At 48.0% G+C, this 17,020-nt stretch overlaps 2 protein-coding genes across 3 annotated transcripts in view; one reads left to right on the top strand and one right to left on the bottom strand.

Annotated features, from left to right (window-relative positions):
• The window catches only part of LOC139235111 (synaptobrevin homolog YKT6), a 54,534-nt gene extending 47,693 nt beyond the window's left edge, over positions 1-6,841 (top strand). Inside the window, exons 10-12 of one of the 2 annotated variants that reach the window (XR_011588419.1) lie at positions 863-934; positions 1,648-1,732; positions 4,626-6,841. The gene's annotated coding sequence lies outside the window, so the exon portion shown is untranslated. The remainder of the gene's footprint in view (positions 1-862; positions 935-1,647; positions 1,733-4,625) is intronic. The other variant, XR_011588420.1, reaches the window with a different exon arrangement.
• Positions 6,842-14,158: 7,317 nt separating this feature from the next.
• The window catches only part of npc1l1 (NPC1-like 1), a 74,808-nt gene continuing 71,946 nt past the window's right edge, over positions 14,159-17,020 (bottom strand). Inside the window, exons 18-19 of the mRNA XM_070865336.1 lie at positions 16,855-17,017; positions 14,159-14,609 (exon numbers count right to left, since the gene is read on the bottom strand). Coding sequence (XP_070721437.1) covers positions 14,353-14,609; positions 16,855-17,017 — 420 coding nt within the window. The 3' untranslated portion in view covers positions 14,159-14,352. The remainder of the gene's footprint in view (positions 14,610-16,854; positions 17,018-17,020) is intronic.

Below are 17,020 nucleotides of genomic sequence, written 5' to 3'. Positions count from 1 at the left end.
TCGGAATCGAGGAAGACTTGCTTCCACTCTAAAAGTGAGTTCTCAGGTGACAGTGGTTGAGGGTAGGGGAGGTGGGACTGGTTTGCCGCACGCTCCTTCCGCTGTGTGCGCTTGTTTTCTGCATGCTCTCGGCGACGAGACTCGAGGTGCTCAGCGCCCTCCCGGATGCTCTTCCTCCACTTAGGGCGGTCAGGGATTATATGGCGGCCCCAGCTAGCGACTGTTTCCGTGGCGAAGTTGTGTGCTGCCCCCTACAGGTGGACTTGGAGAGAACCGCGTGTCGGGTTTTGGTGCCGGAACGGCGCCCGTTACAAAATGGCTCCCATTAATTCGTCTTTTCAAGCACGTCGACGTCGAGGTAGCCACGGAAAGTTACCGCCTCTGGCGCCGTTTTTGAGGCAGCTGATTTGATGCGGGGACAAGCTGAGGTTAAGCCTTTTCTTCCCTTGGCTGCAGAACGTGGCTGGTGAGGGCCATGTTCAATATCTGTGCCCCTTCACTTTGACGGGGAGCACCCCTCCGGCACTCGGTGATATATTTAGCCTCCACGGTGAGGGGCTTTCCACTTGGGGTTCGCCGTGTTCTCAAACTGAACTCGTCACCGATGAGTTGCAATGCGGTGGGCAAAAGCTGGTGAATTTCCACCACCTAGTGTTGTGAATGCAAATGAAATGGTAGATTGTACCAGGACGGAGCGATTTGAGGTGAGAATTCGAATGAACCAACGCTCGCGGCCTCAGCCAATGGTCCATTGGGAAAACCATTCCATCCCTAATTTGCACCTAATTTACGAACAACCTGTTCCTACTCTAATCTGCTGCTTTTCACCTCTCCCACATTTAATGAATGGACCTGACACAAGACCAGAGGCTCCTGCCTGTTCACGGTCACACAAATGAACCATCGGTGGCCCGACAAAGTGGAATTGTTCCAGGTAAGAACTGTGTGATCTTGTCTTATGAATGAAGATTTTGGGGGTAATCGAGAGATATGGAGATCGGGCGGCAAAGTGGAGTTGAGGTCGAAGACCAGCCATGATCTTATTGAATGATGATTGCAGGTGATTCTCTGGCTATGATTAGATGGATAAGAATGGAAGCAGGCGAGTGCAGTCCCACCCAGCTGAACCGACGGTGGAGAGTCGTTGGAGGAGGATGGAGTGGTCAACCGTGTCAAAGGCCGCAGACAGGTCGAGAAGGACGAGGAGGGATAGTTTACCGTTGTCACAGTCACAAAGGATGTCATTTGTGACTTTGATGAGAGCCGCTTCGGTACTGGGGCGGGGGCGGAAACCGGATTGAAGGGATTCAAACACGGAGTTCCGGGAAAGGTGGGCACGGATTTGGGAGACAACAACACATCCAAGGAATTTTGAGAGGAAAGGGAGGTTGGAGATGGGACGATAGTTTGCAAGGATTGAGGGGTCAAGGTTGGGTTTTTTAAGGAGAGGGCGGCAGATTTGAAGTAGAGGGGTCAGTAGCTGAGGAGAGAGAGAGCCGTTAACAATGTCAGCTAACCGCGCGCAGAGGAAACATTCTCTCGCGTCTAATCCACAGGCTCTGCGACTGAAACGGTAACGAGCTCGTGAGTTTAAAAATATCCGCTGTGCTTCAGTTGGTTGACTAACGTTAAATGAAAATTTTCCAGGCATTGTAGCTGCGACGATATTTATTGCCTTCCTGCTGGGACTGTACACCATTCTGTGGAAATGCATGAACTTCCAGGTGAAAAGGTGAGCAGAGTGACGACTGCTTGATGTGTTTGTCACTGCGCGCAGTACAGTGTTGGCCATTCACCAGCAGACCAGCTGCAGTCCGAGGCTCCTTCAATATTCCCCACACTGGCTGTAAAATATAAATTCAATCAATTTTGTATTAGTAACGTAACATAAGAATTAGGAGCAGGAGTAGGCCGCATGGCCCCTCGAGCCTGCTCCGCCATTTAATACGATCATGGCGGATCATCGACCTCAACTCCACTTTTCCGCCCGATCCCCGTCTCCCTTGATTCGCCGAGTGTCCAATAATCTATCGAATTCCAAAGATTCTTCACCTGTTGAATCTGAATCAGGCACGGGGAAATGAAAGAAAGAACTTGCATTTATATAGCGCCTTTCACCACCTCGGGACTTCCCAAATTACAGCCAATGAAGTCCTTTTTAAAGTGTAGTCGCTGTTGTAATGTGGGAAACGTGGCAGCCAACTTGCGCACAGCAAGCTACCACACACAGCAATGTGATAATGACCCAGATAATCTGTTTGTGATGTTGATTGAGGGATAAATATTGGCCCCAGGACACCCGGGATAACTCCCCTGCTCTTCTTCAAAATAGTGCCGTGGGATCTTTTACATCCACTTAAGGGAGCAGATGGGGCCTCGGTTTAATGTCTCATCCAAAAGCTGCCACCTCCGACAGTGCAGCGATCCCTCAGCACTGCACTGGACTGTTGGCCTCAATTATGGGCTCAAGCCCCTGGAGTGGGACTTGAACCTACAACCTTCTGACTCTGAGGTGAGAGTGAGCCAATGCTGACACCTGAAATGAGGTACCAATGGCACTTTGAGTGCTTTTACATTGGCTTTGCTTCCGTTTCAGATCCAATAGGTCTTTGGGAGCCAGCTCTTGATGTTTATACCCGCGCCTTCTCCCTTAACCTGGCTGCAGCCTCGTAGCTCCACAAAACCCTTATCTGTTGCCAGAATAAGGGAGCTGGATTTCAGTGTAAACACATTGGTTCACTGTCCCATAATTTATAATAAGCCGCAACAAATATAAAAGCAGCGTTAGTCTTCTGATACAACATCTGCTTTCATCGCCTGCTAATTCTCACTGGCTATTTCTCTGCGGCTTTTCAATCCACTTATGCCTTTCAAGCCATTTACGTAATGGTTTACATACGGATTAGGAGCAGGAGTAGGCCATACGGCCCCTCGAGTCTGCTCCGCCATTCACTAAGATCATGGCTGATCTTCGACCTCAACTCCACCTTCCTGCACTATCCCCATATCCCTTGATTCCTCTAGAGAACAAAAATCTTTCGATCTCAGCCTTGCATAGATCTTTCGATCTCGGCCTGGTCCCTCCCTATCTCTGTAATCTCCTCCAGCCCCACAACCCTCCCCCTGCCCCGAGATGTCTGCGTTCCTCTAATTCTGCCCTTGTGAGTATTTTATAAACACTCAACCATCGGTGGCCGTGCCTTCTGTTGCCTGGGACCCAAGCTCTGGAACTCCCTGCCTAAACCTCGCTACCTCTCTTTCCTCCTTCAAGGCACTTCTTAAAACCTACCTCTTTGACCCAGCTTTTGGTCACCTGCCGTAATTTCTACTTATGCGGCTCGGTGTCAAATTTTTTAAATCTCATAATACGCCTGTGAAGCGCCTTGGGTTGTTTCACAATGTTAAAGGCGCTATATAAATACACGTTCTTGTTGTTGACTCAGCATCCACAGCCCTCTGGGCAGAGAATTCCAAAGATTCACAATTCTCTGAAGAAATTCCTCCTCAGCTCAGTCCTAAATGGCCGACCCCTTATCCTGAGACTGTGCCCCCTGGTTCTAGGTTCCCCAGCCCGGAGGAAACATCCTCCTGGCACCTACCCTGTCAATCCCCCTCAGAATTTTATACGTTTCAATGAGATCATCTCTTGTTCTTCTAAACTCCAGAGAGTGTAGGCTCACTCTCTCCTCATGAGATAGCCCTCTCATCCCAGGGATCAGTCCAGTATTGGAGGTTGTCAGCACTCTGCATTTTAAGAAGAAACGGTGAGCGTAATATCTAACTCAGAAAAAAAAATGATCTGGTCATTATCACATTACTATTTGTGGGAGCTTGCTGTGCGCAAATTGGCTGCTGAGGTCCCCACATTACAACAGTGACTACACTCCAAAAAAATACTTCATTGGCTGTAAAGCGCTTTGAGACATCTGGTGGTCGTGAAAGGCGCTATAGAAATGCAAGTCTTTCTTTTAACTCAGTTCACTGTCCCATAATTTATAATAAACCTCAACCAATATAAAAGCAGCATTAGTCTCCTTGCAGCATTCCCTCCAGAGGTAGAAAGCACGAAACCTGCTGTAATTCAAACCGGCCCAAATGTGAGCAACAATTGGGGCCCCGTTTCAAAGTGGGCGGCAGATCGGAGCTTTGTGGGATGGTGTGAATGGGCGATGGCTACTCGGCAGCTCGCTATACATCCCTCCCCATTTCCTTTCCATCAAAGTCACTCGGGGGAGATGTAAAACGCACTGTTGCCCGGTTTACACTATCACGCGCAGTCACATAAGAAATAGGAGCAGGAGTCGGCCATTCGGCCCCTCGAGCCTGCTCCGCCATTCAATAAGATCATGGCTGATCCGATCATGGGCTCAGCTCCACTTCCCCGCCCGCTCCCCATAACCCTCCACTCCCTTATCGCACAAAAATCTGTCTATCTCCGCCTGAAATATATTCAATGACCCAGCCTCCACAGCTCTCTGGGGCAGAGAATTCCACAGATTTACAACCCAGGGCTCGGTTACACAATGTCACTCCTAGCTGATAATTTATTATCGTTGTTCCCTTATAAAAATATATATTTTTCTCTACCCCTCCCCCCCCACATTTTCTCGCCTCTCCATCTGCAGACACAAGGGAAACGGAAGGTCGCGGCAGAAGATGTACCACTCAGCCACAGTCCCCTGCTGACGGAAGATTTAGCAGCATCCTGTACATAGCCCGCATGGCCCGGGATATTCACGACGCCTCCATGAGAACACTATTCTTTCACTTGCGGAATTAAACGCGCCTATTTGTCCTAATCACTGCAGCGTTATGGAAGAATTTCATCTTGACTTGCCTCTACTAAATCTCGCTCACTAAGGATGGCTCCAATCCTTCATTACATAAGAACACAAGAAATAGGAGCAGGAGTCGGCCATTCGGCCCCTCGAGCCTGCTCCGCCATTTAATAAGATCATGGCTGATCTGATCTTGGCCTCAACACTTCCCTGCCCACTCCCCATAACCCTTGACTCCCTTATCCTTCAAACATCTGTCTATCTCCGCCTTAAATATATTCAATTACCCAACCTCTGGGGCAGAGAATTCCAAAGATTCACGACCCTCTAAGAAAAGAAATTCCTCCTCATCTCCATTTTAAATGGGCAACCCCTTATTTTGAGACGATGCCCCCTAGTTCTAGATTCCCCCACCAGGGGAAACATCCTCTCTGCATCTATCCTGTCAAGCCCCCTCAGTATCTTATATTTTTCAATAAGGTCACCTCTCATTCTTCTAAACTGCAGTGAGTACGGGCCCAACCTGCTCAACCTTTCTACATAAGGCAACCCCTTCATCTCAGGAATCAACCTCATGAACTGCCTCCAATGCAAGTATATCCCTCCTTAAATACGGAGACCAACACTGTATGCAGTACTCCAGGTGTGGCCTCACCAACACCCTGTACAGTTGTAGCAGGACTTCTCTGCTTTTATACTCCATCCCCCTTGCAATAAAGGCCAACATTCCATTGGCCTTCCTGATTACTTGCTGTACCTGCATACTAACTTTTTGTGTTTCATGCACAAGGACCCCCAGGTCCCGCCGTACTGCAACACTTTGTAATTTCTCTCCATTCAAATAATAATTTGCTTTGTTATTATTCCTGCCAAAGTGGATAACCTCACACTTTCCCACATTATACTCTATCTGACAAATTTTTGCCCACTCACTTAGCCTGTCTATAACCCTTTTTGTGTCCTCCTCACAATTTCCTTTCCCACCCATCTTTGTATCATCAGCAAACTTGGCTACATTACACTCGATCCCTTCATCCAAGTCATTAATATATTGTAAATAGTTGAAGCCCCAGCACCGATCCCTGCGGCACCCCACTAGTTTCCGTTTGCCAACTGGAAAATGACTCATTTATCCTGACTCTCTGTTTTCTGTTCATTAGCCAATCCGCTATCCATGCTAATATATTACCCCCAACCCCGTGAGCTCTTATCTTGTGCAGTAACCTTTTGTGTGGCACCTTATCGAATGCCTTCTGGAAATCTAAATACACCACATCCACTGGTTCTCCCTTATTCACCCTGCTTGTTACATCCTCAAAGAACTCCAGCAAATTTGTCAAACATGATTTCCCTTTCATAAATCCATGCAGACTCTGCTTGACTGTATTATGCTTTTCCAAATGTCCTGCTACTGCTTCCTTAATAATGGCACTGAAGCATGTTCCCAACAACAGATGTTAGACTAATTGATCTATAGTTTTCTGCTTTCTGTCTGCCTGTTTTTTTAAATAGGGGCGTTACATTTGCGGTTTTCCTATCCGCTGGGACCTCTCGAGAATCTAGGGAATTTTGGTAGATTACAACCAATGCATCCACTATCTCTGCAGCCACTTCTTTTAAGACCCGAGGATGCAGGCCATCAGGTCCAGGGGACTTGTCCACCTTTAGTTCCATTATTTTTCCGAGTACTTTTTCTTTAGTGATGGTGATTGTTTTAAGTTCTTCCCTCCCTATAGGCAATTGATTGTCTATTATTGGGATGTTTTTAGTGTCTTCTACCGTGAAGACCGATACAAAATATTTGTTCAAAGTCTCTGCCATTTCCCTGTTCCCCATTATTATTACACCCCGTTATTAGTTCAGTTGTTGCTCCAACGTCTACCTTTCGCTGAATTGGGTACTGGTTTGTGGCAGGGAGTTTATCTCGATGTGAGTGGAAACAGAATAGATGGGAGAATGGAACGGCAAACGCATTGTAAGTTGTTTTTTTTTAAACCCGGACTTTCTGTACGTACAAGCGCCACTTTTGTTGAAGATTAAGAAAAAGAAAAGCAAGATTAAAATCTAACGGTTAAAAAACTGGCTGATTCCTGTAGCCTCTTTGCTGTCCCAGCTCTTTCGACTTGGTCTGGATTGTTCTGATGCTCCAGTGTTCCACCAGGATGTGTCCTGGATTGAATCTCTTGTCACGGGCAGGGGTAGAACGTTTTCTCCTGAAATGAGGCCACGTTTTGCTGATTTGACAGAGTGAAGAACAATCTTTCCTTCCCCCCCCCCACCCCTAGCTTGGGGGGGACTTGCTTTGTGTTGAGATTAGCTGTAGAAGCATTGGGAATAGTGCACTTCTCTACAGCAAAGCCCATAGACTAGGGATTTAGGGGTCTATGTGCAGAGATCACTAAAAGCTAGTGGACAAAAAATAATTTGTCAGGCTAATGGAATGGTGTAAGGCCCTGGACAGACCCCCATCTACAGCACTGCATTCAGTTCTGGGCACGTACCACGAGGGATATACTGGCCTCTGACAGGGAGCAGCACAGATTCACCAGAACGATACCGGGGCTAAAAGGTTAAATTATGAGGACAGTTTGCATAGACTGGGCTTGTATTCCTTTGCATATAGAAGATTAAGGGGGGAATCTACATTAAAAACATATGAATTAGGAGCGGGAGTCGGCCATTCGGCCCCTCAAGCCTGCTCCGCCATTCAATGAGATCATGGCTGATCTACTTCAACTCCACTTTCCTGCACTGTCCCCATATCCCTCGATTCCCTTAATATCCAAAAATCTATCGATCTCTGTCTTGAATATACTCAACAACTGAGCCTCCACTGCCCTCTGGGGTAGAGAATTCTAAAGATTCACCACCCTCTGAGTGAAGAAATTTCTCCTCATCTCAGTCCTAAATGGCCGACCCCTTATTCTGAGACTGTGACCCCTGGTTCTAGACTCCCCAGCCCGGGGGAAAACATCCTCCCTGCATCTACCCTGTCAAGCCCTGTAAGAATTTTGTATGTTTCAATGAGATCACCTCTCATTCTTCTAAACTCTAGAGAATATCGGCCTCGTCTGCTCAATCTCTCCTCATAGGACAATCCCCCCATCCCAGGAATCAGTCTGGTGAACCTTTGTTGCACTCCCTCTATGGTAAGTATATCCTTCCTTAGGTAAGGAGACCAAAACTGCTCACAATACTCCAGGTGTGGTCTCACCAGGGCCCGATATAATTGCAGTAAGACGTCTTTACTCTTATACTCAAATCCTCCTGTAATAAAGGCCAACATACCATTTGCTTATTTAATTGCTTGCTGTACCTGCAGGTTAACTTTCAGTTGTGCGTGTACAAGGACACCCAGGTCGCTCCAAATAACAACATTTAAAGAATATGCTGTTTCTCTATTTTTCCTACACATTTCTCCACATTATACTCCGCTTGCCATGTCCTTGCCCACTCAGTCAACCTGTCTATATCCCATTGCAGCCTCTTTGCATCCTCCTCACAACTTGCTTTCCCACCCATCTTTGTATCAGCAAACTTGTTTACATTACACTCGGTCCCTTCATCCAAGTAATTAATATAGATTGTAAATAGCTGGTGCCCCAGCACTGATCCCCACTAGTTGCAGCCTGCCAACCCGAGAATGACCCGTTTATTCCTACTCCCAGTACCCAATCCTTAATCCATGCTAATATATTTCCCCCAGTCCCATGAGCCCTAATTTTGTGTAATAATCTCGTCTGCGGCACCTTATCGAATGCTTTTTCGAAAATCCAAATCCATTATATCCATTAGTTATTTCCAGGGGATTTGTCGGTTTTTAGATCAATTAAATTCTCCATTAGTATTTCTTTACTAATAATTACTCATTCTCACCAGACCCGAGGTTTCCCCACTATTTCCAGAATGTTTTTTGTGTCTTCTTCTGTGAAGACAGATATAAAGTATTTGAGGTGTTTTAAGATAATTAAAGGATTTGATAAGGTAGATGGAGAGAAACCATTTTCGGGGAGGAGGGGTGGGAAGGTGAGGGGGAGGGGTGGGTGGGGGAGGGGGGTTGGGGGGGAGGGGTGGGTGGGGTTGGGGGGGGAGTAGGGTGAGGGGGAGTAGGGGGAAGGTTAGGGGTGGGATGGAGGAGGGGGAGGGGTGGGGGGAGGAGTGTGTGTGGGTGGGGGGGAGGAGGGGTGGGTGGGGATGTGCTGGGTGTGGGTGGGGGGGAGGGATAGGTTGGAGGTGGAGTGGAGTGAGGGGTGGGGTGAGGGGGAGGAGGGGAGGGGTTGGGGTGTGGGGGAGGTGGGGGTGGGGAGGGGTTGGGGTGTGGGGGAGGAGTGCGGGGGTGGGGGTGGGGTGAGGAGGGTGGGTGGGGGGGGAGAGGAGGGGGAGGGGTGTGGGTTGGGGGGAAGTGGGGTAGTGGGGAGGGGGGGTTGGGGTGTGGGGGAGGAGTGGGTGGGGGTGGGGTGAGGAGGGTGGGTGGGGGGGGAGAGGAGGGGGAGGGGTGGGTGGTGTTGGGGGGGAGGAGGGGGAGGGTGTGTCGGGGTGGGGGTGGGGTGGAGTGGAGTAGGGGGAGGGGTGGGGAGCAGGAGGAGGAGGAGAGGTGGGTGGGTGGGTGGAGAGGGGGTGGGGAGTCCAGAACAAGGGTGTTTCACCTTAAAATCAGAGCCAGGCCGTTCAGGGGTGACGTCAGGAGGCATTTCTTGACAAAGTAGTGTAAATCTTGAACTCTCTCCCCCAAAAGGTCAATTGAAAATTTCAAATCCGAGATTGATAGATACGTGTTAGGTAAGAGTATTAATGGATATGGAACCAAGGCGGGTAGATGGAGTTAAGATCAGTCATGATCTAATTGAAGGCCGACCAGGCTGGAGGGGCTGCTATACATGTCGGACAGAAAGCTGACCAAAATAAATGTTGGTTTCCGTGACGTCTTGCGTTTATTAACTCATGAAGACAACGTTATGACAGTCTGAAATGCAACAGAACATTCTGTAGGTATTTACCCCTGCACAACAAACATTATCATCTCCATTAAAGAAATATATAAATACAAAAGGTATCTAACACCAAGTTCTTTTCTGTTTCATTAGGTTGAAAAGTAACTTCAGTATGTTGCATCACTGCAGTGCTTTTTGTTGGTGAGGGGCAGGTTGATGGAGCAGTAAGCAATGAGAAATATTTCACTTCCTGTAGTTTATTCAGTGTTTTTGTGATTCTGTACAAATCGCTACTTACTGCAGTATCAACCATGGCTCAGTGGGTAGCACTCTGGCCTTTGAGTCAGAAGGTTGTGGGTTTAAGTTCCCACTCCAGACGCCTCAGCACGCAATCCCGGCTGACACTCCAGTGCAGTGCTGAGGGAGTGCCGCACTGTCGGAGGTGCCGACTTTTAGATGAGACGTTAAACCGAGGCCCCGTCTGCCCTCTCAGGTGGGCGTAAAAGATCCCACGGCACTATTTCGAATAAGAGCAGGGAAGTTATCCCAGCATGTCCTGGCCAACATTTATCGCTCAATCAACATAACAAAAACAGATTATCTGATCATTTATTTCATTATGTTTGTGGGAGCTTGCTGTGCACTAATTGGCTGCCATGTTTCCTGAATTATAACAGTGACTACACTTCAAATGCTCTGTAGACTGTAAAGCGCTTTGCGACATCCTGAGGTAGTGAAAGGCACTATATAAATGCACGTCTCTTTACACACTTGTTACTGTATTCTGCAAAAGTGTACAACACATTGGAGTAAATTCAAGATCAACATGTATTTATATAGCGCCTTTAACGTAATCAAACGTCCCAAGGTGCTTCACAGCAGTGTTATAAGACACAAAATTTGACAGCACGTAAGGCAAAATTAGCGCAGGTGACCAAAAGCTTGGTCAAAGAGGTAGGTTTTAAGGAGCATCTTGAAGGAGGAAAGAGAGGTAGAAAGGTTTAGGGAGGGAATTCTGGAGCTTCAGGCCGACACTGGAATAGGGCCACCCTTTCGAATTGGAAGAAGTTAGAAAAGCACAGTACATTCTACTACATTTGAACTTAATTCCTCTGAATAGACGATATCTTTTTCAAATTCTGAAAGTGCAGTTCGTGAATAGCAGTGAATCAAAGTAATTTCCCGACCTTCTTGAGGGAGGTTATATATTCCAATTGTAGCTGGTTTTATTGCTCTGTGATTTCTGCAATTCATGGGAAGCATTTTAATTTGAAGGGGTCAGACATGGCGGATGGGAGTAATGTTTCTGTAATTGCGGGTTGGATTAAGCAACTTTATTTGTGATCACGCGACCTGTTCAAACATTGCCTCATCAATGCTGCGTTTCAGTGACCACAGCTCCAATCTGCCCCGGGCGTTGGATCTTAAAACCGATGGAGCCAGACACCGTACACAAGAGATGGTCAGCTGGCATTCCAGAACTCCTACTCCAGAATTAAATGCCCACGGCTGCGATTTAAACTCAGAATTGCAACATTAATCTCTGAACTGTCTGATCTATTTTCCACCAGAATTATGAGGCTGTGTACGACGGACAGGACACATAGGATGAGGGACCTGTGTCGCTGGAGGGGCCCATTCTCATCACACACTGTACATGGGGAGGGAGGGTTAAAGACCCAATTGATTCATCTTTGGAATTCTCTGCCCCAGAGAGCTGTGGATGCTGAGTCTCTGAATATAGATAAAGTTTTGGATATCCTTGTTTTGGAGGCAGTTCAGAGAAGGTTCACTCGGTTGATTCCGGAGATGAGGGGGTTGACTTATGAGGAAAGGTTGAGTAGGTTGGGCCTCTACTCATTGGAATTCAGAAGAATGAGAGGTGATCTTATCGAAACATGTAAGATTATGAGGGGGCTTGACAAGGTGGATGTAGAGAGGATGTTTCCACTGATGGGGGAGACTAGACCTAGGGGGCATAATCTTAGAATAAGGGGCTACCCATTTAAAACTGAGCTAAGGAGGAATTTCTTCTCTGAGGGTTGTAAATCTGTGGCATTTGCTGCCTCAGAGAGCTGTGGAAGCTGGGACATTGAATAAATTTAAGACAGAGATAGACAGCTTCTTAACCGATAAGGGAATAAGGGGTTATGGAGAGCGGGCAGGGAAGTGGAGCTGAGTCCATGATCGGATCAGCCATGATCATATTGAAAGGCGGAGCAGGCTCGAGGGGCCGTATGGCCTACTCTTGATCCTATTTTTTATGTTCTTATGGAGTCTTTAGGGGAATAAAGGGATATGGGAATCAGGCGGGAAAGTGGAGTTGAGGTCGATGATCAGCCGTGATCTTATTGAATGGCGGAGCAGGCTCGAGGGACCATATGGCCTACTCCTGCTCCTATTTCTTATGTTCTTATTAACAAATTATTTTTATTAATTCTCGGAATGTGGACATCACTGGTAGGATGGCATTTATTGCTTGTCCCTGGTTGCCCTGATAAGGTGGTGATGCACTAAGGGGGCCAGCAAGCCAGTTAACCACGTTGGTGCGGGGGTTCACTAACCCCCAATCAGTGAATCAGTTGGGTTTTTAACGACCGCTTCTTGGTCACTTTTACTGAAATCAGCTGTTTTAATTCCAGATTTTTTGCAACTCAGTGACTGCTGCCAACGGCCAGAAGCGTTCTGCGCATAAATCTGTGGTGGTTTAATATTAATGTATAATAATATCGTCATATCGCAAGCTTAAATCTATGGAGCAGTGGGTTTGTTTAATAATGTACAATAACAGCGCGGGTTGGTTTAAGTATTAATGTATGATATTTTTGCGGGGGGAGAGGGTTGTGAAGATTTATTTGTACGGAGCACGAGCTCACTGGAGTTCAGAAGAATGAGAGGTGATCTTATTGAAACATAAGATAATGAGGGGGCTCGACAAGGTGGATGCAGAGAGGATATTTCCACTGATGGGGGAAACTAAAACTAGGGGACATAGTCTCAGAATAAGGGGCCGCCCATTTAAAACTGAGATGAGGAGGAATTTCTTCTCTCAGAGGGTCGTGAATCTTTGGAATTCTCTGCCCCAGGGAGCTGTGGAGGCTGGGTCATTGAATATATTTAAGGTGGAGATAGACAGATTTTTGAGCGATAAGGGAGTCGAGGGTTATGGGGAGCGGGCGGGGAAGTGGAGCTGAGTCCATGATCAGATCAGCCATGATCGTATTGAATGACCAGTGACGCCCACATCCCAGGAACGAATAAAAAAACCCAGAATGGTCAGCAACTCTAGTGCTGCTCTCTGTAGAATTAAAGGAGGGGCGATCGGCTGATCATGGCACATCTTGCCAGCGTTTCCCGCCCAGACTCCGCGAGCACTCGGCTGATCGAAGACGTTAGCTCAGTGCGGGCACTAGGCTCCTGTCACCCGATCCCGTGCCAGTTTACAAATTGAAGCCTTTCAATCGAGTAAATCGGGGGAAACAGTTTCCAGTGGCACGAGGGACTGTAACCAGAGGTCGCAGATTCAAGGTCATCGGCAACAGAACCAGAGGGGGAGATGAGGAGAACTTTATTTTACGCAGCGCGTTATGATCTGGAACGCGCTGCCGGAAAGGGCGGCGGAAACTGATTCAGTAGTCATTTTTAAAAAGCAATTGAATAAATACTTGAAGGAAAAACATTTCTGGGTTATAGGGAGAGAGTGGGGGAGTGGGATTAATTGCATCGTTCTTTCAAAGAGCTGACACAGGCACGATGGACGGAATGGTGATTGTATATTTCTATGTAATCTGGTCGGCTTTGACAATGGAAAGTTTTGAGTAAGGAAATATGGAAAACAAATGATTTGTTAAATGAGCAGGGTGCCCCAGGTGAGTTAGTGGAGGGTTTGTAGGGACGGTGGGGGGTTTATTACCAGAATTCCTCAGTTGTGGCAAGGTTCTGGAAACTGGAAAGGGGAAGTGGGGGGGGGGGGAGTCAGAGGGTCTCAGTGCTGGGCTCGAGTCTCTGAGTCCGACAGTATTTAGAGGGGGGGGTTCCAGGGTCTGAGGCCACTGTGAGGGGAGTTCCGGAATCACACTTGGGCCAGGACCTGGGATCCTGAAGAAGTGGCTGGTATTGGATTGGCCTTGTTGATTTGGGAACAGGAGCTTGTATGTTGCAGGGAACATTGCTGGTCTTCCGTGCGGTGAAACACTCAGCACTTCCCACATGCAGCAGGGACTGGAGTTGCCGAAGAAATTGTATTAATTCAATATTTTAGATAGCTTAAAAAAAGGTGACGGTAAGTTTTCACAGACACTGTTCCCAGTGAGGACAACATTGGAGAAGTCATTCTGCAGTGTCTGGGCACCGAGAGCAGTCATTTTCCTTTACATTCCCCCCCCCCCCCAACTAGGGTTACCAACTCTGGTCGGATATATTCCTGGAGGTTTCATCACATGACCGCCTGCCTCCAGCTGCCTCACCCAGTCAAACAGCTCGGCCAATGACCTTTTATGGCCAAGAAGCAAAAGTGTCCGAAGAAAATTAAGAAAAACACGTTTTGTTTTTTTTTGTTGCTCCCATGACCTAGAGACGAGTCTTTAATTCCGGCAGCCTCCAGGCCAATCCTGGAGAGGGTTGGCAACCCTAAACCCAAGGCTTTAAAATGAAGTGGCGGTGGTGTCCGTACTGTTTGGCTGAGTTTCTGACGAGTTAAATGCTCTCCCGAAAGAGGCTTCGCTGCTCCCAGGCACTGTGTGTTCTTCCGAATGGTCCACCCCATTGCATTGTCCTTTCTTCTCCTCAGCAGAACCATCAAAGCCAAAGTTTTGAAAGAAACTATTTGAATGCATTTTCTCCACCAGTTGCCCTTTGACCTCTTGCTGCTGCAGTAATACCGCGGTGTTGACGTTTGGGCCTGAAAATGGATGACAGTTGTTACTGTACCGTGAAACGGGTCGTTCCAACACCCTGCAGACCCCCCCCCTCTACATTGGAATATCTCAAGTTCATATATGTTGGTTTGCCAACAGACTGAACTCTTCAACAGCTGCCGTGCCTTCACACGAGCCGAACAGACATAAGTGCGGAGGACAGTGAACTCTCCAACAGTAATTGTGCTTTTGTGGGCAGCACTCTCGCCCACTGAGTCAGAAGGTTGTGGGTTCAAGCCCTACTCCAGGGACTTGAGCACATAAATCTAGGCTGACACTCCGGTGGAGTGCCGCACTGTCGGAGGTGCCGTCTTTCGGATGAGATGTTAAACCGAGGCCCCGTCTGCTCTCTCAGGTGGACGCAAAAGATCCCATGGCACTATTTTTGGAAGAAGAGCAGGGGAGTTATCCCCGGTGTCCTGGGGCCAATATTTATCCCTCAATCAACATATTTTAAAACAGGTTATCTGGTCATTAATGCATTGCTGTTTGTGGGAGCCTGCTGTGCGCAAAAGGGCTGCCGTGTTTCGTGCATTCATAGGCAGCCCCTCGGAATTGAGGAAGACTTGCTTCCACTCCTGAAGTGAGTGATGCCACTCCAAAAAACGCTTCATTGGCTGCAAAGCGCTTTGGGACGTCCTGAGTTCATGAAAGGCGCGATAGAAATGCAAATCTTTCTTTACGGTGAAACAGAAGGCTGTGGAGGCCAAGTCACTGAATATATTTAAAAGGGAGATAGATCGATTTTTAGACACAAAAGGCATCAAGGGGTATGGGGAAAAAACGGGAATATGGTGTTGAGATAGAGGATCAGCCATGATCATATTGAATGGCGGTGCAGGCTCAAGGAGCCAAATGGCATACTCCTGCTATTTTCTATATTTCTAAACCACAGGGGGACCTCAACAAACCAAATCAAACGGTCCCTGCAGTTACATCCACCATATAACTCTTTTCATCCGCCACCAACCCTTTTTATTCTCGTTTGCTGTTTGCTAATTTTTTCTCATCTCCCTCATAATATTTCCGATTCCCGTATTCTTTATCCTGGTATTTGATTTTTGCCCACTCCCTAAATTCCAAATGCTCCTAACGCTGTAGTTTGATCTAATCTCTCTCCTCATCCCCGGAACTGCAGCCTTTCATACTGGCCCTCCGATTCCTTACTGCGTTACACTGGGGGGGGGGGCCTGAAATTCAATAGCACAAGAAAGCTGCCGCACCTGTGATTTATTTTGTGTCCGTACCACACGGATCCTTGATGCGGTCAGAAGATCGATTTTCAGGGGCTTCGAAAGTCCCAAAGGAAATGGATCATCGTGGGGGCGGGAGATTGACAGGAAGTTGGGCTGAGGGGCTGAACATGGGTCGGTCCTGGACTCCGCCGCTGTCAATTGGCGTTGCAGTGGTGGTGACATCACAGCGCATGCTCATCACCACGGCCCCTCCCCTCCGTTAAAGGGGAGAGAATCGGGCATTTTACATCCTTGGCCAATGGGCCACCAGAGAGGGCTTTGGCCAGGTGCCTCCCCCCCACCTCCCTCCCCAAGAGGGGGTTCCAGGCTGCCCGTTGGCAGCCTGGCCGAACCTGGGGGGCATTATTTTGTCGGCCGATCGGGAGGTCGGCGGGCAAAAATAAATACGCAGCTGTGGGCCCTCCCCCTGAAGTCAGCAGAAGGTGCCCCCGACGGAGAAACCTGTCGGGAGCATTGCGCGGCGGGGCAACGATTTAGCGAGCTGAATTTTGGTCGGTGCAATTTTTGAGGTGAGGGAAAGCGGCAGTGCGCGTTCTGGTGACCCGCATCGCGACGGTCATTAGCATCGGGGCAGGATCGGGTCCAGGCCGAAAAATCCCCAACCTGAATTTGTGTCGGGTCGGCCAGTTGACCCCAAAGCACCGGCCGTGGGATTCCCACGCATGCCCACCGCTAACGGACAACTAACGGAGACCCTGAATTCTGGCCCCTTGATCTGTACCCTTTCCATCGCATTAAATACAGATCACAACCTGTGGCTTAAAGTATTTCTTATTGCTTTTTTTTTTGTAGTATTTGCTAATTATTCCTTCCGTCTAATCTGGGCGCTGTCCCTTGCGATTAATTGGTGACTTTGTAAAGAGGAAAGACAGACTTGAATTTATATGGCGCCTAGCCTGTCCCAACACGCTTTACCGCCAATGAAGTCGCTTTGGAAGTGAAGTCTCTGTTGCAAGGCAGGAAGTGTACTCACCAAAGTAACTGAGCAGCACGGGGAGGAAGATGAGGCCATGGACCAGCCCCAGTAACGTGATCACAAGATTAAGACGGAAAAAGAAAATCCGAATGAGCTGAGCTTTCGCGAAATACAGGACGATGATTCCGGGAAGGTTGGTCATCGCCACACCTGCAAACACCTG

Source organism: Pristiophorus japonicus, chromosome 22 (genome assembly GCF_044704955.1).
Source record: "Pristiophorus japonicus isolate sPriJap1 chromosome 22, sPriJap1.hap1, whole genome shotgun sequence".
Lineage (NCBI taxonomy): Eukaryota > Metazoa > Chordata > Chondrichthyes > Pristiophoridae > Pristiophorus > Pristiophorus japonicus.
Note: the sequence above shows the minus strand (reverse complement) of the source record. Positions and strands in the feature narration are given on the sequence as shown.